Source organism: Calypte anna, chromosome 1 (genome assembly GCF_003957555.1).
Source record: "Calypte anna isolate BGI_N300 chromosome 1, bCalAnn1_v1.p, whole genome shotgun sequence".
Lineage (NCBI taxonomy): Eukaryota > Metazoa > Chordata > Aves > Apodiformes > Trochilidae > Calypte > Calypte anna.
In genome coordinates this window covers 133,550,519-133,575,514 of record NC_044244.1, presented here as the reverse complement: position 1 = coordinate 133,575,514, position 24,996 = coordinate 133,550,519, and the positions used below count along the sequence as shown (strand labels likewise).

Sequence of the window (24,996 nt, the reverse complement as noted above, 5' to 3'; positions counted from 1 at the left end):
AAGCCTGCACCTTACACTGGAGAAGCCTCCTGGCACTGAAAGATGATTTCTGAAGATACAGTCTCATTCCCTTCATGTGTTATTGAGGAACAGTCTAGCTAATTAACCTTTGTAACCAGGTCAGTTGTAACATTTGATGTTAGCAGAGAGTTCTGATCATGTTCCTTACTGATGGTTATTTTTCAGTCATTAAAGACAAAAGTGTCCTTCTTTATCTTTTGGATCAGTTTGAACTGTGTGGTACATTTACAGCCAGCTTACAGTGCATGGGTGTTGGGGGTTCAGATACTCCAGATAATGTTGATGGCTGGGGAAAATGGATAGAAATATCAAAAGTCCACAGAAAATAAGTTTAGATACAGCAAGGGTATTTAATCAACTACAGCTAGCTTAGCTCATGCAGAGTATTTTGGGAATGAACAGGAAATATCGAAGTCCTCCTAGAACCTCTGTGCTGAGGAACAGAGACATTACTGTTATTGCTTCCATTTCTGCCTCAGCCACTCTCGGCTGTTTCTGCTGCCAGTGTCAAGTGGAGCTAGCCCAACCAAATCCACCACTATACTGTGTCCCTAAGCACCATATCTGCATGTCTTACAACATGATCTATCACAGCCTTGACTAGATACTTCCAGAACCATCACTTATTTGCACTTGAGGCAAATGATGTGTGGAGAGTTATATTATCCTTGCAATGAAGTCAGGATCTGCTGCTGCTAATTGCTTATTGTAGGAGTTCAACATATAATTGTTAAGAAACCCTTGTTTACTGCATAATGCTTCTACTGTGCATGTAGTGATGGTCTGAAACTTGTTGAATACCTATTATGAGTTCTGATTCACGAGATTTAGGAGGTATGTCTTAGGAGCTGGAAAAGTTGCCATTTGGCAATCTGAATTTAGCTTTCAGCACTTGGATGTCAGCATTCAAGAGATATTTTCTTTAATAAATTGAAGGCATATGCATATGAATCAATAAAAAGACATAACAGCAAGTAGGTGTGTAGGACAGACCAGCTTTACATTTTAAGAGTATTGTTCAGTATAAAAACAAGAGTCAAGCTGTATGTGTGCAAAGTACCACAGAATAGAGGTGAAGAAAGGAGACAATTCAAGTGAATGGTTTGGTTAAAATATAACTATTGTGTTCTCTTAATTTCTCTTTTCAACAGGTGCTGTTGATCCAAAGTGCAGACAAGATCTCCATGAGGCCCACAAGAAGAAATCAAAAGAGAAGGAAAGGAGACTGGCAGCCAGTCAGTGGAACATGGATGTACAACCCCTTGTTTCATCTTCTGAATGGCTTCAACTTCATGGGCTCAAAAGAAACAAACTGTCCCTATCACAGATTTTGTCAAAGATTGGATTCCAGCACAGGCAAGGTATAAGACAAATCAATAATAGGATAATAAAAGATACCCCATCTGTGATTAGCCTGTAGGGATATGCTTATTTCGCACCCTATTGTACAAAGAGGAGATTTTCATGGTTTCTCTTGTCTTATGATAATGGCAGAAGGGGAAACTGTATACACAGTTGCTGACATTGCCAGTTCAGAGAACTGAGGAACTCCATATCCCTTTGACCTGAGAAATACTTGGGATCTGAGAAGAGCTTTCCTTATGCAACTGTAGTGTTGCTTTACCCTAGGCTTCAGTTCACATCCTCTCCAGTTTAGCTGTATCTGGGGAATAGCTGGTGCTGCTAAAGCTGTTAGTCTTTTTCCTGTAAATAACACACCATAAGATCTCAGTCTATTTTTAGATGGCAAATGTAATGTATGCTGTGCCATAATCCGCAATCTAGTTCATCATCAGGGCTAGCCAGCCTGCTTGGGAATAGTGCATTATTTTCAGGGATCCATCTCTAAGGAAGCAGTTACATTTGATTAGAATTCAGGCTACTTTTCATGCTAAATCAGGCTATAGAAAAATGTTCCTGTGCGGTTATCTGACAGCTGGAGGGGAAGAGTTTGCTAATAATTATTAATCACTGCCATAACAGTGCTTTGCAGAGCATGGTAAGACATTCTTTTCTTTTAAGAGCTTGCTGCTTGACAAGTAGGAATTGTAATGTATTGCAGTTGTTCTGGATTGCATAATTTAAGATTTTGGCTGGATTGTGTCTGTAGGTCATTCAAAGATCAACAGTGCCAATTCTGAAATCCTGTATGCTTTAGATGAAGAAGGAGCTGTTAAGCAGGGTTAATGTTGTTACAGTGCAATTTTAGGAGCAGAATATTCTAGCTTAGCAGGGCAGCATGCTATACAGAATAGCCTCTTTGATGTTAAATATTCCCACCCCTAATGTTTTTCTATCAGTGGAGACCCTGTAGAAAATTTCTAGTTACTGAAAGAGCAGAGCACAACCTTTTGCTTAGTTGCACCCACATTTGCACTTGTGTAGTTGTGTAAGAGAACAGCATTATCTGTACCAGATTTTGGATTTTGTTTGATGGACAAATATTTACAATTCCTGTTGTGAGGTAAATGGATAATACAGAAGTATAATTGCTTAAGCCCTTCATTTATATAAAATCCCATGCAGCTTTTTGGTCTGTAAATAATGAAATGTGGGGTTTTCCCCCATTCTGACTAAACTGGCAGGGAGCAGCAAGAGCAGGGCTTCTCCATGGGGGGGAAACAAACAAGGTGCCAAAGGGGACTGCAGCCCAGACAGTGACCTTAGTGACCAGGATGCAGTCTTGCAGCAACTAAGCAGCACAAACACAGCAGGGTGCTACTTACAGTATCCACAGACAATGCCAGAGAAGATGAGGTGATGAACCAGGTCTAGGCTCCAGACAGGGCATGCAGCCAGAAGCAGGAGATGGAACCAGAGACAAGGCCCCAATAGGTCCAAGAGCCACAATGATGAGACAAGGCTGTATTATAGGCTTGAGAGATCTACCTAGGAGACAGGTCCACTATCAGAGATTGAGACAGGTGCATCTACAACACAGCTAAAGTAAAGACAAAGTGCCCAGGCCTGTGACTGGAAACCCCAGGTGAGGCTGAGCAATCAAGGAGTTTTGGTGCCCTCAGAGCCCCAACATAAATATAGCCAGAAAAAAAAAAAAAAAGAAAAAAAGAAAAAAAAAGGAAAAAACCCCCAAAATTTTATTAAAATTTCTCTCAAATTTCTTAATGTCAGGAGTTTGATACAGATGCACATGCCTCACACATGGATGGTATGGCACATCAACCTGAAAAATACCAGAAGTAATCCTTATAATTAGCAACCTGATCTTTTGTAACCTTTACTGTAGATTATGTGACCACCTTGGGGAAGCCTGTGGCATCTCGGTATGCAGATGGTCTGTTCCCTCAATACAAGAGAGCACAAGATGGCAGCGTGTATAATGTAAGTGTGACTGACCTGTGGTAACTTCCCTCTGCACTTAGAAGTTACCACTGTAGAACAGTGATGTGACTGTAATGTTTCCCTCTGGCATGAAATGCTAACTAACATTCTTTGTGTGAGCACTTTATCTGTTGGTATTCTTTTTTCTGTTTTGTCTAAGTGTTAGTGGCAACAACCAGCAGTAGAAAAGCTAGAGATCTTTTATTTTATTCCTTGCAAAGTACATTCTTGCCTTGCTGCAGCATTGTAGTAAATCTTCCCAGACAAGACTGCAGTTTCTAAGCAACATTTACCCTTATGTGAAGGAGGGAACACTTAAAAAGAAGATGCTCAGCTGAATTAAAAAATAAAATAAAAATCATAGTCAATAAAACAAAAAGGGATGCTGAAATAAGAAGACATAAGGAGCTGTCATTGCCAATGCAAAGTGCTGTTTTACTTAGTGCCAGCAGGTCACAAAAGGCTCAGCCTACGCTATAGAGACAGCTATCTGGATCTGTGCCCAGGCTCATGTTCTAAGGAATGTCTTAGCAACAGCTGCTGGCAGCCCCATTGTTGAGAGGATGAATTCTGATTGAAGAGATATGCATGAGAGCAAGGAGGAGAGAGAGTTAATTCATAAAGGATTTTACAGAAGCAAATGGCTGTTGCGTTTTCTGATAACTAGAGTAACTTCTGAGGCATGAGGCTTAAAAATGGGAAAAGTAATTTCAGGGATGCTCTCCCCCCTCATTTTTTCCCCATTAATTCTACATGAAATATCTATATAATGTCTTTTAATCTTAGGACATGTTGGGAGCAGCAGGAAAGACATTTCTGGTAGCTTTAAGGTAGTGATGCCACTACACAAGATCTGGTGAAGTCTTATTTAGGGTATTGTGTACAATATTGTGTACAGTTACCACAGTTTGAAAAGAAGCAATTCAAACCACAACAGCTACTGGGAAAAGCTAGCAGGATGAACTGCAATGGTGAGATGATCTTGCAGGAGCGCTTGTTTGATGTTCACATTTGTAAGTAGGACTGAAAAAGCCTGACAAAGGGTAGTATTATTGCCCCTGAATGCCTACAGAAAGGCAAATTATAGGAATAAGAAAAAGCTGTCGTTTTCTATGCTCAAAGGATTGCTAGTTCAAGAATAATTGGGTATGAATTGCCATGAATAAATTTAGGCTGGACAGACACAAGTTTTCCAGCCCTCAGAGAAATGGGAATCTGGACTGGCCAGCTACAAGTGGAGGGGAGATGCAATAAAACTGCTTTATTTTATGATGGAGTTTAGTTTGTAGTGCAGTAAGCTTCTTTGTATGAGTCCTGCTGTCATAGGAAGAAACTGGATTTTCTAAGTGCTCCTTCACAAGCCTACATTCCTTTGGCAGACAGCCTGAGACTGTATCTGGGAGGCACATTACAGGGCCCTAGCTGACATTAAAGAGCAGAAAAATATAAATGAGAGGAACAAGTGTACAGACTGACACACATAATATCTTCTCCCTGCAAAATGTTCTGGTTTAAAAATATCTTTATCTCCATGGTTTTATACTTGGTCCTGGAAAGGTACTTGGAGGTAGAAGTTAGCTGGTAAATTAGTGCACATGGATTATAGATATTGGGAGAATGTCTTTCCTGGAACCTTTGGTGTATTTTGAAAGCCACAAATCATTTTGCATGGTGACTGTATATACATATATTCATAGGGCAGGTCTGCTGTTTTTTTTAAAATACTGAATCTAGGTTTTTCTTATTTTACTGATATGGTATGGGAAATTTCAGCTGTTACTTGCAGTTCCCTGAAATAAATTTGCCTAATGACCCACCCATGAGTAGTTAAACTGTAATGCTGGGCGTTACTAGTGAAAAAATAGGAAACGTTTTACATTTTTCCCTTCAAATGCTACAGACAAGGTGGAGATTGAAATGCCCCAGGACCTAACTGTAGGCTCCTTTGTATTGCTGTAGAAAAATTTAAGAGCCAGTCAAAACTCTAATCTAAAAAGGTGCAAAGTTTTTGTGTCCTTGTTTGTTCACCCATCTGCTCTGCAGCCCTTTCTGTATCCTAGCAGCTCATTCTAATTGCTCCAGTCTTGAGACAGACAAGTCAGAAAACCCATTGGCACTGTCCCATGCTTGTATTAAAAGATAATGAAAAGCAATTAGGACAAAATGCAGTGTCTTTTTCCTTACAGCTTACATGCATTTGTCAAGTACTTTCTCCTGAAATGGTAGAAGAAAAATGGGTTGTTTTCACTGCTACTTTGGCTGGCATATCTGGCACATGCAAACCAGCTATTGCAGCTGTGCTAAGCTTGGGTCTGCATTTGTATTATTTGTTTTGATGTTCAATTTCTTTCTCTCTCTTACTTGAAAAAAGCTGACAGCCAAAAAAGAACTGATTCTTCATTTTGTGGATTGCCTAAGGGCAGCTATTGAGCTATATAAGCAGCGCATGGAATGGTTAACCAGTGGGAGCCGGCAGATTTTTGGAGTGATTCAAGAGGAGTGCATTGTCATTGTTTTGGATTTTGGCACTGCAGCTCCAACTGAATTTGATCTATGTCGGGATGCACTTTCTATGGTACTTGTGGAGCAGGTGGCCCAAATAGCCAAATTCAACCTTATTCGGTAAGCAGAAGGAATGTTAGAATTATAGAATGGTTTGGGTTGGAAGGGGCCTTTAAAGGTCATCTAGTCCAACCCCCCTGCAGTGAGCAGAGACATCTTCAACTCCATCAGGTTGCTGAGAGCTCCATTCAGCTTGGCGTTGAATGTTCCCAGGGATTGGGCTTCTACATCCTCTCTGGGCAACCTGTTCCTGTCGTTCACCACCCTCATTGTCAAAAATTTCATCCTTTTATCTAGTGTAAATCTGCCCTCTTGTTTTTTAAAACCATTACCCCCTGTCCTATCACTACAGGCTAAAAAGTTTTTCCCCATCTTTCTTAATAAGCCCACTGTAGGTATTGAAACACTGCAACAAGCTCTCCCCAGAGCCTTCTCTTCTCCAGGCTAAACAGGTAAGTCCATGGCTGCACATTGCAGAGTGTCATAGGAGGAGTCTCATATAGACATCCGTTTGTATAATATGCTTAATGGAGTGAAAATTGTCCTGAATCACATCATACTAGTATCTATAGTTTTTCCACCAAGTCATTCTTATCTTGCTATTTCCATTTAACTGAAGACCAATGTTATCTTGAAGAATAGATAAAGACTAACAGAACCCAAAGACTGAAATATGCGTTCCGCAAATATAGCATAAAACCCCAGAAAGGTAAAGGGGACTTTGCAATAGTAGTAATGCTTTCCAGGCTTTTAAATATTACAGAGTGAAGAAGGGAGGTCCCACCTTACTGCCTGGGCATTACTGAGTTTTTAGGCTTTACAGGTTTCTGCCTAAGAGCTAAATGTACACTCCCCAAAGCGCCACAGCCAAAGGCATAGTCATTTGTGTTTCTATAGATTTTCATGGTCACAGAAACCAGCAGCAGAACTGGGAAACAATACTAGATTTCCATAACAAAAGACAACTGCTTGTTCCCTAACATGAGTAAATGAATCTGGATTTAGTTGCAAATAGAAAAATAGAAGCAGCTACTCAAATTTTAGTATCCTCATAAATTCTCATTTATGCATAAAAGTTTGAGGGCGTAAGCTTTGGTGTGAATAAATGAATGGAATTTTTTGACTGTGAAAGAAATGAAACACAAATTAGGTCATATAATTTTAAAATAGGTTCCACAATGATAACTTGCAACTCCACTGTGACTCTTAAGGTTGTTTTACTCAAGCTTTGTCCTACAGATTTCGATTCTGGTGTCCTAGCTTAATTCTTTAGATTGTGATACAACTGATTTTTGAAAAGTGGAAGATAACTTCCATAGCTTTTGAGAAGCACATAAAACATTTTCTTTTAAAAGGATCTTCAAAGCCATGGCAAAATTGTGGCACAATAATTGTGTTCATCTAACTGTTTGTTTGCACAGGGGGGAGACAAAGGACAATAGAAGATGTGAATTATTACTTTAAAAGAATCTTGGAAAAGATACTTGTCTTTTAGATCTGTAGGAAAATCTTCAAAATAGTGTTTGATGGAATATAACATACTGAAACCAGTTATTTTTTAATTTGCTTTCTGTCTTTTTATGTACAAATGCACAGGCATATATGCTCATATAACTTGTCTTTCTGCACTGCTATTAAGACTTAGACCTTTGATCAGTTAAAATACCAGAAAGCTTAGCTTCAGAAATTTTGTTTTGATGGTGGATAAAGATAAGTCCTACTACATAAAAAAGCATGCATCAATTAAAGTGGTCTCACACAATGGTCATGCATCAAATTATAGAAAGAGACTTGTGGAAACCAAATTTTTTTTCATACACATATTTAAAAACCTGATTGTGTGTGTCTCTGTTAAGGGAAGATATGAATTAGGAGCTGTTTTTAAAGTACTTTAGTTTTCCTGACCCTATTTTGGAAACATAGGTCTCCAAAAAGTGCATATAAAAATTGCAGTATTTTTAAAGGGTTTTATTTTTCATCTATTTCTTTTATTGCAAGTCTAGATTTAGTATCTGTGGTTTATTGTGATTATTACTTAAGACTATGAAAGACTACTAAGAATAGCAGAGCTCCACTCTTTTGTTCCGCCATCATTATTCTCCTTATTTCTGATTCACAGTTAATGTCATTTTCAGGGCTGCTCAGGATCTTCTGAAGTGGCAGCAGAAATCTGCTCCTGTGTCTGAGCATACTGTAAAGTCTGCTGTTACCTGGCTCTGGAAGCTGGACCCTGTGACAGCTGCCAGCCCTGCCAGCTCTGTGGAAGCCCTGCTGGAAGCCATGAGTGATGAGGCGGTAAGCTCAGACATCTTTTCAGAAGCCTCAAGTAAATCCAAGAATATTCAGTGCCAGACTCACTGCCGTGGTTTACCCTGATGAATATTGCAAAGATAAATTTTAATGATGGCATTGGGAAAGTTTTCTTCTTTTTTTTTTTTTTTCCCCAAGTTTAGCTGCATAATATGTTTACTGATGACTTGTTTATGTAAATGTGCTGTATTTTGAATGCAGAAAGTTGTTTATTTTCTTTTCTAGAATCCACAGAGTAAGTAACTTATTCAGTCATTACGGGAAAGAGAAAACAACAACTTCACTTCTACTTTCTTTGCCATATATGTTTTTAAGGGCTTCAAGTTTATGAGAAAATTGCTAGTATAAACATTATTGAAGGCAGGGGAAGCCATTTTTATTTTTCTGTGTATCCAAATGCTCATGAAAAATTTTATTTAAAATCCAAAATACGAAGTACAAGAGATTTATTTAAGTATTACCTCGTGGTAGGGGTATGATAATACTTTTTCATCATCCAGATTATAGCTAGAACAAAAAGGCAAAGCATGCACAGGTGTGGCTGCAATTAAATTCTCTCTGTTTCAAAGTGCACCATGTTATTTTATTGACTATAACAGAGTCAGAAAACATAAAACATGCTATCATTTGAGCTAATCACTTTCACCTTGTGTTGATAAAGAACTGTTTTACAAACTTGCTTACAATGTACATTGTTTCAGCTCCTCAGCACCCAAATTTAATGGAAAACTTGGCCTACTGTGTGTGGACTAGAAGCATTGGGTTTTACTGCAATTAAGATCCATCCTTGTGCACAAATCCAGTCCTAACTCCTTTGTAGATTGCAGTCTGAGATATTGTTTGAAAGAGAAGATAAATTCGGCTTGGGTTTCCTTCTTGTTCCCTGTGCTGGTGGAGTCTCATGGTGGATTCCAACCTTGATATTCGGACACTGATACTAAAAAAAAACTGTGTAGGGAACAAACTATATAACAGGTTTTTTCACAGCTGTTTTTTCAAATGCTTCCATCATAAATTTTATTAAAGTTTCCAGTTTGAAGTATTTTACTGATTTCCTGGTAGGAAACAAAAGGGATTGTATTTAGATTTCAGTACTGTCTGGATGAAAAAGGCTTGTTGGAGCTAGTGGGTCTGCATATGAGTAGACAGAAATTAAAACCATCCAACAGTGAGACAGCTATTATTTTTTTCTGGACATTGGTGGACTAATAGGCAATTCAGAGAAGTTAATTGTGTCAGGTGCTCAATATAAAACCAACTTCAATTACCCCTAAAGACAGTAATTATAATTCATAATTTACTTGACTGCAAGTTTCACTGTACTGCAGGCTGAAGAAGACTCCATAGAGTCCAAAGCAAAAACTTCATACTCCCTGGACAGTTCCAAATGACTCATTTCTCAGAACTGGCTTCATTAACAGAAGTTGCTCCACAACAATAGAACTTTTTCCCTTAGACTTGGCTCTTTTTGTCATTCCTTTAGCTGAGCTTTTCTTGCCATGTATGCTGACTCCTTAAATTTCATTTCCTCATGACCTGTCAGTCTCAAGCTCAAGATCACACTGCCATAAGGTTGCAGTCCCTTGAGCTCTACGTGCCACAGATGTATCTGCAGTGTTTAACTTACAGTTCTGTACAGGTGCCACTCCCCAAAGTGTGGGTCACCCATCCAAAACATACCTCCCCACCAAAGTAAAGGCTGTGAGAAACTGTGTTGTTCTCTTTCCTGTTCTTGTATGAAGTTTGTTTGCTTGCTTAGATGGCTGCACAAATTATACTTTCTAAAATACGAAGGACTGAATGAAGTTTTCACTTTCCTCCACTAATCCATAAGGAACATTTCCTTTGTGGTATGATATTGCTGGGTTTGTAGTTAAGTACATTGAATTGTTTGTGGTTGGCAATTTTGTTTATTTTCTTGTGAGAAGTTGGTTCTACATCAATTATGCCCAAGAAGTGTAAGCATTTTAAAAGTTGCAGAGACAGGCAGTAAATCCTTTGGGGTAAGTGTGAAAATTTATATCCTTATTCAATATCAAGTTTATGAATTACTGGCAGTCTGAGGAGGGAGTAAGAGATGTGAATCTGAAGGAACACAGAGAAAAGTGGTTGTGCAATATGCATTCCTGCAGGTCAGGAGCCTCTTCAGCAAAAGGAATAGGAATAGGAAAAAGCTGTTGTCCAAGGGCTGGGTCTCAGCTGGGAAAGCTGTGTGTGTGGTTGGGTATTTTTTTAGCTGGCTGAAAAAGGGGAAACCTTGTGAAACTAAACTAAAGCACAGATAGGTGCTGGTGGTATTTAATTTTGTTTCTGTGCACCTGTTGCTAAAGCTAAGAAGTATTTTGTTAATCTTGCATTTTAATGAAATTCATTTATTCTTCTCTTTAGCCTTAGTATTTGTTTAGCATTAACAGTGATGCCTGGGTGACTATAGACCTGCTGTCCCCAGGCAAGTGTGGTCTGTAACTATGGGCCTTGCCTCCCAGAGAGAGTGTCTCAGCCCCTCTACAAGATTCAAGAGAAGTTTGAGGTGGCAAGGTTGAGTAATTCATTACTTTGGCTGCTCTGTCCTGAGATTGGGTTGCTGCTTGGGCAAGATGTCTTCCAGTGCTGAAGATTAGACCAAGTATTTGTTGCAACAGGTAGAGGAAGGAGAAAGTTTGAAGTCCAGAAGTCTGTGCCAGTTTGTATAAATGTGCTTATGATGTGGGACAGCACAGGGATACTACAGCCTGAGGGCTTCAAGTACAGTCTGGACAAAAGAAGATCATGTACCACTCTGTTGGCTCAGGATATATAAATCATTATCAAGGCAATAGTAGAAATGCATAAACACATTTAGAGGTGATACTGAATTTGCTTTACTACTGCATGAAACTGTGGGTGTGGAAACATTTCCTCAGTGCCATTGCAGATTCAGATAGTGTCTTCTCTTTTTGGTACACATCCCAGTGTTCCAAGTTGTACTCAAGGGTAGTTTTTCATTTTAACCACTATTTATCAGATATTTTCAGCTGGTATGTACTGTGCCACAGCCATAGGATTGATATACTATGTGTAATTGACTTGAACAGGGATAGCTGTTGTTACATTTGGTTTTCCTGATGGTAAAAAATTTGAGAAACATACTTACCATGAGGATTGTCAGTGTGGATAAGTGCAGGTAACATCAAATCCCTCATAATGCAATACTTAAGCAATAACTAAAGGACATTTCTTCAGCTTTGCCCTCTCCTGCAGAATATAAATGTATGTGGTTGTAGTAAAACTGCCAAGCTGCCTTTGCCTTGGGAAGTATAAAAAAATTCAAATTATCTGTAAATACTAGCAGTAGCATTCGAAGAATGATGCTTCTTTCCTAGCCTCAAAATACATGCTGCCAGTAAAAGCATGTCTGGCATTAAATTCCTACTGATTTTCAGCCTTGGCAAGATGCTGGCATAGCATCTCTCTTAACAAAAGCAGAATGAGGCACAGAGCCTTTTCCTGACTAGTAATACTGTTGTATTACAATTCCTTACACCTCTCTTTGGTTTCAGTTAACTTCTGAAGGGGGCTTACAGTGGTCCAAATCAGGCCCAGGGGCTTCTGGGCCAGCTTCTTTTCTCACTTCAGGAAATTTTGTGTGGACTTCATTTGAACTCCTAGCATAAATGAGAGGCAGTTGTAATGCATCAGTTCTACCAAATCTTCCTACCAGTACTCAGCACAGGAGAGGGCTTGATTAAGTACCTGGTATCTATGTAAACCAGTATATTCCTTTCCTTTATTTTATTTTTTTTTCTCTTTAATGACAGATTGAAGCTGTTTATTACTTTGCTGTGGGTGATGTTTCAGTGGACACAAAGCAGCTGCTCCTTGAGATGGTTTCTCATGGCCCCTGTCCAGTCAACACTGTGTCTTTCAATGCTAGGGAAGATGAAACTATTGTTTTTCTGAAGGAGCTGAGCCGCTTGGCCTCCGGCAGGTATGACAAGTAGCACAATAATGATTTGAGTTCTGGTGAAGTGCTTTGCTCCTACAAATGGTATCTGAAGATATCTGAATATAATCCTTGGTTTGCTCACAAGGAAAATGAGACAAAGCAGTTCAGTAAGTGATCTGGGGAAAATGAGGAAATAGTTTGAGATATGACTAAAATGCAGGGCCAACTCGATCAGGTCAGCTTATCTCCACAGATGTTCTCTCTGGCTTGTAGAAAAATAATTCCTTTTTGATATCCTAAATTGTCAGTAATCTTCTCCTCTTTTGAAGTCTAAAAAATAGTTTGCGGAAAGGACCATAGCATAAAAGTTTTTTTATTGTATTTATTCATACTTTGGCAATATCTACAGGCACCAGTGAAGAATCTGGAGTTTTGTTGGATCAAATGCAATATAAGCATGTGCTTTAAAGGTAATGCCTGTCCTAAAAGGGCAGTTCCTTCAACAAAAGAAAATTGATGTTGTGTTATCCATCAAGCATGGCTGTGTGGAAATGCGGTTCTCTTGTTCTCTAAAATCTATTCGGTATGGTTGGAGGAAACTGATATATTTCACATGACCTGTTGGCTACTTTATCCTGGGAATCAGCTGTGTAGTAAGAATCAGCCATCAGTAGAAAGGAATAATAAAAATTTAATCTGGATCCTGATATCAAAATAAAGAAAGCAAATGAACAAGCACGGAACCCCTCCATACCAAACTCCTGCTGAGCAGCAGGAGGGCAGTAGGAGTCAGTAGGTGTTTGTCTGTCTTAACAGAAGACACTGCACAGTTACAGAACTGTGAAATGGCTCCTGGCTCTTTCTGTTTCATGGATGTTTGTGCAAGAGTGGGAAGATCTCCAACAGTGGAAATCTCCCAAATGACAGCAGAGCAATTGGTAAGATGGCAGCTGCTTAGCTCTTTTACAGCCATCTGTGTTTAGAAGTAGCTTTTAAGAGATGGAACCTCTGCCAAAAAACAAGACTGTGGGCAAATGTTATGTTTGCTGTGGTCTGATGTGTCTCTAAAATGATTGTGGTCATTTTGATGTGTCTCTAAAATGATGGTGGTCATTTAGAACTGTGGTACTTCCATGATACCTGGTACATTGTCAGTCACCTTCATTTTCATTCGATGGTGTTTTAAACTCCTTTGTAAAAAGGAAATGAATGTTTCTTGTATGATAGAGAAAGGGTTGTAGCTGGGAGCTGAGAGGAATAATTTTGTTTGATACAATTCCCATTATCTTCTTTTTGCTTGAGTCTAATTTTGGTGCAGAGCCTTATCAGGCCAGTTACTATCTTGCTGGTGGTTATTTGCCCAATAACTTTATAAATTTAAGTCAGCTTTCCCATAGTTCATGGGCTTTTCATGGCTTGAGTCTGTCTAGTTCTGCTTTAGAAATGCACCTTTTTCCTGCGTGAGAGTTTTTCTATTTTGACAGTGAGGGTAAATGAAGTCTGCTTGACTTCCTGGTTTGTGTGTCGATAATGAAATAAATGCTTCTGTTGGGCTTTCAACTGGGAGGATAATCTGATAAAAAGGTGTTAGTGTCATCTCCAACATCTCAAATGACATGTTTGCTCAGCATGTTAAAAGCATTAATTAAAAATAGATTTCCAGGAGATTGGAAAGGAAGGTGCCTCAGAGTAAATGATACCAAAATGAAAGGATGTTCTTCATGAAAAGACTTAAAAATGTTCTTCAATGTATATAAAAAGTTTGGTAACATACATATTGCTGTTGTAGTTGAAGGTTTTGATATGTTGAACAGATAAGCAAATAATTCCAAAGTTGTACACGACTATAATCTTGCCTGTGTGACATACATACTGTTACAATTAGGAAAGTATTTGTGTATGTACTGGTGAAAATTCATTTTGTGTTACAGATTCCATGCTTTTGCTGAGAAGAATGACTGTAGAGATGCTACTGGACCTGCACTAAAATGTGAAGAAGATGGAAAAGGTCCAATTGCCCTGAATTCCAGAAAAGTAAAAGGGCGAATACCACTAGGTAGACAATATAAAACCCAAGATGATACTTAATTCTCTCAGCAAGGTTTCAGAACAGAAATGCAATATAGGAACTTGCCAAGTGTAAAATCAAATAAACCTTCTGTAGACATGGGTGGGGTAAGGACAGGACTGGTCACGTGGAAATTCTGTGAGTGGGTGGAAGAGGGAAAGGAAAAGGGAGATGTGAAGAGAGCAGAGGATGTGCATCTGAGAATGAAGAAGTGAAAAAAGGGAGAACATTTATTAGGGACATGAATAATAAGAGTACTGGCGTGCTTATGCCAGTGACCTTGTGGAAATGTATAGAAAAATGACAGAAAGGAAGAGGACTCATGTGGAAAGCCATCTGATACATCAGATATATATCTACATCAGTATAGGCCTACTTCATATTTAGTATGAGGGGAATAAATCCATATAAAGATGCCTTGCTTCTCTCAACATCTGAATTTGTCACAAAGGCAGACAACAAACACAGTAAGATAACAGTAGAGAAGAAGGTGCAAGGAGTGCGTGTGTGAATGTGAATCAAAAACATCAGGGGGAAACAAATAACAGAAAGAAACAGTTTTGCTGGGGGATGGAGCTGGGCAGAAATTCCTAGGTGTGTTTCTTATTAGTCACACTGCTACTTCCTGTGGGATAAGTCAGCTTTACTGTTCAGTGGGAGGAGACCAGCTTGTGGTGTGAAGTAAAGCTGTGTATGCCATATGTAATAGCTTTATCAGCAGGACTTTACATTAAAAAGATATTTCTTTAAATATCAGGAGGCATAAGACCTCTTTATTTTAATGGCTCACATCCCCATTATGCTGGGGGGTGTTAGCATTGCCCCAAAAGTAGAATGGTGTTATACTCTTACTGCCAGGGAAAGTATATCATAAGGTGGATTTAGGGACTCTCCAAAGGTTGTTTGTCAGCCTTAGGCTAATTGGACCATGTTTCCTGGGTTGTAGGCTAGTTCCTTGTGTAATAACCTATCCTTCAGTAGGACTGTGGTTCTAACAGTACCAGAAATAAGACACTAAGTCATCACCTGTTTGTTTGTTCTGTGAAGGGATACTCAGGCCTCACCCATAATTTTTTTAGAAACCAATCTGCTTCAAAACCCTGTCTCTCTTTTTGTTCTAATGCAGAGTAGTGTAATGATTGCCTTCAGTCTGCAATGAGTGCTTCCTTGCTGGGCCACATGTGGGAGCGTGAGTAGGGGGAGCTGCCTTCCTCTTCCCCCCGGGCAGTCAGCCTGTTTCAATAGATGGGCCTAGAGCTCCTGTATGACTGAAATTGCTTCCTTACCACTGTTTCTGAAGCTGAAAGCTGAATAGCTTTAATCACTCAAAAGGGCAGTAATCTCCTTGAAGTGCATTGTCTGTTGTGTCTTATTGCTATTATGGAGCAGGATTTACACATTAAAAAGGAACACAATTAGCTTTCTGCATTTATGGGGGCATTATAAGCTCAGCAGTGACATCACTGGCAGCCAATCACAGCCTTTCAGTCACATGCAGAATCTGAAGTTCTTTCAGAAAAGAAAACACATTGGAGACATTATTCTGGGCTGTGTCTGATGTCTCTTGTTTCAGAGACTCCTTTAAGGGTGTAGAAGGCAATAATAATAAAAATGTTGATTACTCACTAATGGGCTCTGAAACTGGTTCTTGGATGTGGGGCATAAAATATACAAGGAAATAAACAGAGAATGAACCAGTGATTTCATCTTCCAAATGTGGTGTTTCTTGAAAATAAGAGGAAGCACAGGAATATTTTGTTTATGTTTCTTTTTCCACCACAAGAGCAACAGCTGGAAACTAAAGCTCATCATTATGTTTTATAGACTGGAAAAGCTACCTTAAGGGCATCTGATAGTTTTCTGGTTATTTTGAAAAGACAAGGTAACTTCATGTTCACTTGTTTTCATCTACTTAACCAAAACAAGTCGGAAGTGAACTATTTAAAACTTCAGATAAGAGCTCTTTTCTCCCCTGTTTTGCATCTTGAGCAGCCATTTAGAAAGCAAGCGTGAGAAACAGACAAATTTGAATATTTTTTTTTACTCTTACTTTGGGTGGGTGCTCAAGATCAAAACAGGTATAAGCCAGTAAAGAATCAAAGTCCTTATGTTGGCAGACTAAGATTTACTTAAGGCAGACAAATGCTCTTACATAAAGCCAAATTGCACCAATATGGTGATATCCAGCACTGACTTTCCTGTTGTCACTTGAGCCTACATTTTTTGTGTATCTTCATCTGCAAAAAGCTGCATAATTAAGCAGCTCTGTTCTTTAGTTAAAATTCTAATTGGAAAAGGAGGTGGAATTTAAGTTGAAACTTGAAGACAGGGGGCAAGAGATGGTGGAAGTTGTGGAGAAGGAGGCTCTTGCTGACAAGGGGCACAGTTGTGTCATCTGCTTGAATTGACAGGGAGAGGAATGCTAAACAGGGCTTGAAAATCACTGGCATTTTGAACAAGATCAGAAATGAATAATGAGTCCTTGTCGGCTAAAACAGAAACAGCAGTAAAACTCTGCATGGTGTTTTTCTGTGTGGTAGAATGGATGAGATGATATCTGTAGAGAAAATGCAAATGGACCAAAATCAGGATTTGAGTGATGTGACAAATCCAGAGAGGGATGTGCCTGGTGTCCTTGTGAACAAAGGCTGCATTCTTAGGTGTGCTTGATTATCCACATTTACCTGATAATCGCAGGGAAAATTAAGATTACTGTATGTAAATTGGGAAGGATAGGAGCTCCAGCTTTCTCTATGACCTTGAAGTCAATGAACTCTGCACTGTTTGTGTACACCAGCAAGGAAGAGACTGAACATTGGCTTCAGAAAGCCAAAATAATTATTTAAGAATAGCTACTTTGCCTGCAAGCTGTAGCAAAGATAATTGCCTCTGCTTTTTTCTTGCCTGTGCTTTGTCTAGTCCAAGCAGCCTAACCTTGGCCTGGCGAATCTCTTTGCTAATGTGTAGAGAGTGATGCAGATAGTGGCTCTGCAGTACCACATGGGATACAAAGTTCATTTACTTTGTCCACTTGCCCAGTGGAAAGGGTTAGGATTGGGCTGTGGTGGGTTTCAGTGCAGCTTGACCTTGCAGGTATGCAGGCAAAGCTGTGTACTCCCCTCCTGAACTCCTTTGTACCTCCATTTGTCCCCCTCCAAGTGGAGATTTAAAAAAAAAAAAAGCAAAGCTGGAGGGAATATTGCAATGTTCTGCTGCCACGCAGAGGCTGAGGATGGGACAGGCAGGGAAAAAACGAAACGGCCCATTTTTCCTGGCAAGCAAATTAAGTTTGAGAATAGATCTTATCCCACTGTATTTGGATTTTTTTCGCTTCCATGGTCTAAGTCAGATAATCCGAGAAGTAAGACAAAGTTCTGTTTTCCATTAACTGCTTTTGCATTGATATTTTCTTAACGTTTCAAGGACACTGTAGATTTTGCAGGCTTTTTTATTTTTTAATTTTTTTAAATTATATATAGGCTTTTTTTCTCAGTGGGTTTTATATGTTGCGTATGAAACCAAATTGCATGCAGTGCCATGTCGGGGTGGATGAGTTTGTCTGCTGGGAGGTGCGTGTGAGGTAGCTGCGTCTTTTAAAATTGCCTGACAGCGTTAAATAACTGAGACATGGAAATGAGGGTGGTTATGAGTTTCCGTCTACACGTGCAGATGCGTTTGTGGCTTTCCCTCAGTCCCACCATCTTGCTTTTCCATTTTCCAGCGTCAGCAAAACGCTCCTGCCCTTTGCCGCACCCTTCCTCATAACTCCGTTTCAGGTCTCTCCCTCCTCCCGAGCAGAATTGCCCCTCAACCGAGGGCAGGGCATGTCCGAAGGGTTAGGTGGGAAGCCAGGGAGAGGCAGAAGCAGCAGGTTAAGGCCCGTTCCCTCCTCTCTGCTGGGCGGCGGCCCTCTTGCCCTTGTGGTGGTGGCGCTGGGTCGTGAATCGGAACCGGAGAGTCCCCAGGGGTTCGGCCCGGCGGCCGTTAAACCGCCAGCCAGGGTGGTGGGGGGGCAGGGGGCACCTCAGGGTGTGTGTGTGTGTGGGGTATGTGGAGCGCCCTTACCCTCAGGGGATAAAATTAAATTATTTTTCTAAGTCTTTTCCTGGGAGGTGGCTGCCCGCCTCTGGAGGCGTGGAGGGGCTGGGGGCTTGGGGCTGTAGCCCTCCGGGGGGTGTGTGGTGCGGCGGCTTTGTGGTTGATGGCCTCCCAGGATGGCAGAGTTGGTGTGTGAGCACGGAGAGTATCCACCGAAAAGAGGTTCGTGATTTCCGAGTCGTTTTTCACTGGTGTGTTCTGAGGGCTGCGGGTTGAAACCACACGTGGAAGATAACTACGTGTGGTATGTGTGTGTATATTTTGAGTCTGGGGACTCGGTTTCAAAAGGCACAGCTTTTCCTTCCTGTGCCTCCTTAGCTGGAGAGGAGTAGAGGCCCAGGAGGAGGTGTAGGTGAGCGTTCCCTGGAGAGAGAGAAAGGTGCTTTGGGTGTCAGTGCCTGCAGCCTGCTCTCCCAGTTTGACACAGGAAAAGCTGTTGCCAGGTAAAAGATTTTCTAAGCCACTTGGCCTTCACAGTATGCAGTTGTTGATGCCTGCATTTGTCCTGTGTAATAGCTGTCATCAAACATACTTGCCTTGAAAGTGCAGGCAGTTGTACTTTGCTGTGCTGCAGCATAAAGCAGGGAAAAATACATTATTTTGTAACACAAATTCACACATATCTTACTGGGGACAGTAATAATGTAGATCCTGTAAATTTGAGGATTCCATAGCATCAGTTTAAGAGGAAACAAAGCAACACAACGATATCATAAGTACTGTTTAAAAGGTAGTTAAATGTATGTACTTCTTTCAATATTTTCAAATATAACATTAAAAACATTCATAAAATTAAATCTCGATCCCAGTGTTTGATAACTTGTGGAGGATATCCAGTTTTAGTTGGGGAGAGCTCAACTGCCACTGGGTTCTCAACAGTCTTAAATTTTTAAATATGCTCACGTGTGCATGTGTGGTGTGAATGCACGTTTTGTGGTTTTAACTGTGACAACAGGTGTGTGTATATATATATGTATTTAATGACTGACTACTCATCAGTACATCTCTAGCTCTCTACTTGATGGAATATTGCCAATGAGCAGATTTTGTGGGGTTTGCATTTCTGGGGAGGGATTCTTTAGAGAAGAAAACCTGCCTTCTTTCTGAAGTGTTTGAACCAAATACTTTTTTTGAAGTTAAAATGTAAGGATAACAGACCAGGTCTTTTTTTGTTTTATGTTGAGGAATAATTTGATTTACCAAGGCTTTTTGTGCCTTAGGAGATTTGGATCTTTGTCCTAATGGTTGAAGCAGATGTTTTTGAAATGCAGGAAGGTCCCAGGAGATGGCACTGTACAATAACACATTTCAAAATATTTCTTAGAAACGAAAAGCATTTCACAATTAAAGTTGAGTTGTTATTTTGTAAAAAGCTCATGTTATTATTTCAGAGAAGTTTATCAAAGAACAAAATGGTCAGGTTTGTTTTTTACTGATAGCCTACTTTAGCAGACAAGTTTGCAAGTCTTACCTTTCATACAGTGAACCACTGCTGTATGTTAGCTGAACCACTAGATGATAAGATACAGTTTGCCTTGTTCAGCAAGTTTATGTGCAATTCAGTAAAGGTTGTAATCTAAAGTAGGCTAGAGTCTGCATTTGTGGTTAGGGTAGCTCATGATTCAGTTTCTTTTATATTTTTACTATAACACTACATAGAGTTATTCTGTATTGCCCTATATTACAACTTAAACTCTTAGGCTTACCTAATTTGACACATTTTTAGTAGTGTTCGTGATACTTAGGTATACATAGTGCCTCAGTTTTAATAATTGCACTATGCTAAGTAAATACAAATTTTTTTTTTTTAAATCAAGTCAAACATTTCTAACGTATCTATTGAGATTAAGAAAACCTTGTATCAACTCCAGCTTTGGATTTTTCCTTTTTTTTTTTTTTTTGAATATAGCCTGATGTTAAAACTTTTTTTTCTTTTTTTCTTTTTTCTTTTTTTTTTTTGCATTTTTTAATTGCAATTGATAACTGTTAGGATGAAAATAAACTTACCTTAGGTAAATTTTGTCACATACTTTTCAGGAAAAGAATATCTGATTTTACATAAAGCTATTTATGTACTTTAAGGGAACTGAACGCCTTGAAAACATCTTCTCTTTAAAGTTTCAAAGATGTGTCTAATATTTGGAGCCAGCTTTTGCAATTAATGCCAAGGGACAACATGCGAATTAATTTCCTATTGTGGGAACAACCTGTGGCCAAATCTGGAGGTTACTTCCACCAGGCTAAGCACCTCTCATGCCCTGTTTCCAGCTTTGAGCCCTTTTTTTTAAGTCAGCCAGTGAACAGCACTTATCACTTCAATGTGGCCTCAAGAAAACAAGGTTATATGACAACATCTGGAAGAAACAAATGACTTTGTAGCAAATGCCAAGTTATAAAAAGCAGAAATTGTCTCAAAATGTCAAGTTCTTTTCTTGTGTTCTTTTGCAGTAGCTGGTGTCTGTGAAGATGTCTTTTTGGTCTGGAAGGAGCTGGAGGAAGCCAGGAGCACAGTGAGAGAAGTTCAGAAAATTGTTTCAGAATCTGACCAGCCTGCTCCTCAAGATGGTATTATTTATGTTTCTTCCATGACTGTCACCATTGTATTAATGAGCAATAATTTATTTGTGAATAGTTTTGATTACATGTCAGTTTGGGGATGATTACCTCAGAAATGTCAGAATACAGGTAGTACCTATACTTGGCATCTAAACTTAGGGTTACCTAAAACTTTCCATTACAAACATCTGTTAACTACTGCTTAAGCTTGCTGAACTTTAACAGCTGAGGCTGAAACACCATATTTTTAGTTCACCAGTGACTAGGTTTAGAAATTGCCTGGATTTCAAGATATTGAAGTGTGTGTGGTTTTTGTTGTCTCTCCTTCTTCACCTGGGCCAATAAATCTTTATTCTATGAAGTGCTGGGGTACCTCATCATGGTCTTCTTTGGATAGTCTCTGACCTGGTAACTCTGACCCTCTAAAAGGGAAGAAGTGTGGATTTGAATTCTCTTAGTCAAAGGTGTAGGACTGAAACCAATTCTGGATGAGTGCTCTGACAACTCTTGTGTTAAGAAGAATGGGACAACACCCACATTTGTTCATTAAACTAATCGGTCCCACCATTATGTTGGGCCTAGAACATGATCCATTTGTTCTGTGCCATTTGACTGAGCCATGTTGAAGACAGAAGCATAGCTGGTTTCTGAATCTGAAGGCAAAATTTGGTTTTCAGTGCACTTGGTTTTGCTTTGACTAGATGAAGGCTGGGGCCAGATGCCCTTTTCTAGATCACCTCTTGAGGAACACTTTGTACAGTCAATTGGTCAGTCCCCTGAACCCTTGGCCGTGTGTTGTAGGGTGGTGATGGTGAAGATTTGAAGCTGGAAACTTTCTCGTCAAACACTTGGTTTGGAATATCTGTCAATAACATAATTCTTCTGTAAAGGTGTAATAAAATTTTTATACTGATAATAGTATATTCTCAATTAGCTGGACTTCCCCGAAGAAGTTCAACAGTTACATATATGAACAAAAAGATTACAATAAAGCTGCAAGGGCAGCCCTAAGTTCAGTATTTGTTTATGTGCAGCTTTGATACTATTTTACTGTTCGTCTTTTTACATAATCACTTGATAAACAGAAGAAATTAAATTACAGTGGGATTTATTTTGTAGATTCTTCATCATTATTTGACTGTTGTCCATTGATCTGAATAACTGAAGTCTTTTCTTTTTGCCTGCATTTCTTTCTGGTTTTGCCTTTCTGATCTGTTTAAAATGCTCTGCTGCAAAATGTAGTTTGTTCTGAGGACTGCAACGTTTTTCAGAAGAAGAATCAGGGAAAACAAGACAAATTTTCTGATGACTCTCCAGGCACTACACAACTAACCTGAACATAACTTTTTACATAAAGCATGGGGAATAAAGAAAACAACAGTTTTCATTTTAAAATTATGTTGAGGGCATTTGTGACACTTGCCACATTGTCTGTGCTAAGACACAAGCAATCAGAAAACAAATGTTTCCACATGAACAGGCTCTGGCTATGCATCTGCCCTGATCCTGGCTGATCTCTGCATTTTTCCAGGCAGAAGGTATATCCAAACTGCCGCAGCAAGGACGGGGACAGCAGTTTGATGCAAACTAAATCCGTTTATTCGTATCCTTACATGCAGTTATATACCTTTTCTTATCCCACTATTTTACAATGGTGATTTACCCAAGGAAAGAAATCCCACCTTATCTATATCACTAATCCCTTCCAGACAATCTCACAATCAGGGGGCTGCATATTCAGGAAATTCCATACTTATCTAGCATAGCTCAGGACTATGTTTATCCCACGGTTTGTATGACAGACAGCTTGTCTCCATCGGTTGTGTTGCACTGTCTGTGCATATCACCTTTGTATCTACACCAAATGATTGTTTATAGGCTCAGAATCTCAATATTGTTGTCACTGTAGCTACACCTAAATAGAACAGACATTTGTACCAGCTGCATCCACTGAAATGAACGTGTGGCAATAGAAATTTATTCTGCTATGAGACCCACTGCTAGGTCATTTGAGTTATGTGTGATTTATTTTACTAGTGATTTTGCTAGTGTGTACAGCCCTCTGTCCCATTACCAGCATCCAGAGAAGTACAGAGCTCAGCCTTAATATGGTCCTTAGAATATTTCTAAGACAAAATGTCATAAAAGGGTAAATATGAGAACAGTTATACCAGATCAAACAAAAATTATTTCTTTCAGAATCAATTAAAAATGCTAAAACCACAATGTAGAACTAGGGAATATATCGAGATGGTACACATGTGATTTGTAACTTGGAATATATGATGCAATATTAATCCAATTAAAAAAGAAAAAAGCAAATTGCAGAGAATCATGATAAAATCTCTTCCAAAGACATTGTAGGTTTTTTTCCTTTAAATAGCCTTCTCTGAAAAAGACCAGCTATATTTTCAATTATATCTTCTGTTATTTTATTTTCTCCAATTACTCTCCTTGAAGCTAGACATCTTAACAGGAAGCTTTTCTGGCATTTTATAATTTTACCAGTATGAAGTTTAAGTCAACCTTCATGATGCTAAGAGTATTCCTTTTATATATTGATGCTGGAGCTATTTGTCTTCTTTGCTCTCTGTCTTCTGATGGGTTTGTTTCATTTATAAGGGAATTTGTTGTAATGAAGTGTCTGATCAGAAAACAAAAATAATCCCATAACCAAAATAGGGAATATTAAAAATCAGAAATATCCTCTGACTCGAAAGCTGTCAATAAAGTAGAACATATTTGAAAATTTTGACCACAGCATCAAAGCTGGCTTTTGAAAATAGCATATCCAAACTGAATCATGTTATGCAGGAGGTTTTCTTTGTTTTATTTTCTTTATTAGCAACCAAAGCTGATGATCCATTAGAAAAACATACATCTGACAAATACTTGTCTTCTGAGAAGTGGTTGCAGAAGTATGGCTTGAAAGCTCAGAAGCTCACACTGTACGATGCACTTGCTGATTGTACTTTTCGACATGCAGATGGAATTGTTGACATAAAAACTAAACCAGAGGATGAAACTTCACAAACTGATGCTGTGAGTGTTGTTAATTTTCCCTCATGTCCTGTGAATTGATTTTTTTTTTAACCTGAAAACTTAATTGATAGCTGAGTTTATGATAGTATGGTCCATTGTTAAAATTATCTTATTAGTGGCTTAAGAAGATGATCAGAAACAAGATTGTCTTAAAGGGCTGTTTGAAAATTATTGTTTCACAAACTCTTGTCTAACATAAACTGCAAAGAAGAATCCGATTAAGTAATGGATTAATCAAGGATTAGGAAGAATGGATTAATCAATGCCTTGGTTTTCTATGTATTTATGTGGGACAGGGCACAGGTTCATTGTCATCTTTGTTTTTACTTGGAAGAAATGTTAGTCTCAATATCTGCAGTGCTTAGACATCATTAAACAAATTTGGGTTAATTTGTCTTTGATTTTTTTTTTCTCAGTTTTCTACAATTACAGTGTTTGAGCTTCTGTTCTTGCTGGCTACAAAAGTAAAACCAGTTTCTAATGACTTTTGCAAGGAGCACATTCTGTGACCACCCTATCCCATGTCTATTTCTGTACTTGTTCATGTGCATTAAGCATGTAACTTCGAAGTTTGTTTGCCAGATATTAAAGACAGTGCAAAATAATGTCTTTTGGATCATGAAACATGTTTTTCTTGGCTGTAGGAGACAAAGAGGAAGGTAATTAATGCAAAATACTGTGACAAGTTTGTAAATACCTTCTGGAAAGATGGATCTGTAGTTCATATGTATGTTAGTACAGAAAAGTATAAGCAGTACAAAGAGAAAATGAGGACAGCTCTCGGACAAGTGGAAGAAAGGTTAGTGTTCTGTCACATAAAATCAGTTTGTATTATTTTGCATTGGTCTTGAAATGTTTGACATCTACTGTCATAATAAGCTGAAGTGGTTGGTAAACTGCCAGCAGCAGTACTATGCCAGAAATCCATTTTAGATCAGAATCTTGTGTGTTGGGTTTCTTAGTAGCCATATAAGAACACCAGTAAGCAGTTTCATCTTTTGTTCTTATGGAACTCAAATGTGAAAGTCAGGCTGCACATAATTGACATACTGCTGAAAGTGCCAAAAAGCAC

The 24,996-nt window shown here is 39.0% G+C and overlaps 1 protein-coding gene across 1 annotated transcript in view; it reads left to right on the top strand.

Annotated features, from left to right (window-relative positions):
- Positions 1–827: 827 nt before the first annotated feature.
- VWA3B (von Willebrand factor A domain containing 3B) overlaps positions 828–24,996 on the top strand; it is an 86,482-nt gene continuing 62,313 nt past the window's right edge. Inside the window, exons 1-10 of the mRNA XM_030457526.1 lie at positions 828–855; positions 1,173–1,382; positions 3,269–3,363; positions 5,735–5,985; positions 8,061–8,220; positions 12,033–12,202; positions 14,092–14,216; positions 20,775–20,891; positions 23,728–23,924; positions 24,569–24,723. Coding sequence (XP_030313386.1) covers positions 828–855; positions 1,173–1,382; positions 3,269–3,363; positions 5,735–5,985; positions 8,061–8,220; positions 12,033–12,202; positions 14,092–14,216; positions 20,775–20,891; positions 23,728–23,924; positions 24,569–24,723 — 1,508 coding nt within the window. The remainder of the gene's footprint in view (positions 856–1,172; positions 1,383–3,268; positions 3,364–5,734; positions 5,986–8,060; positions 8,221–12,032; positions 12,203–14,091; positions 14,217–20,774; positions 20,892–23,727; positions 23,925–24,568; positions 24,724–24,996) is intronic.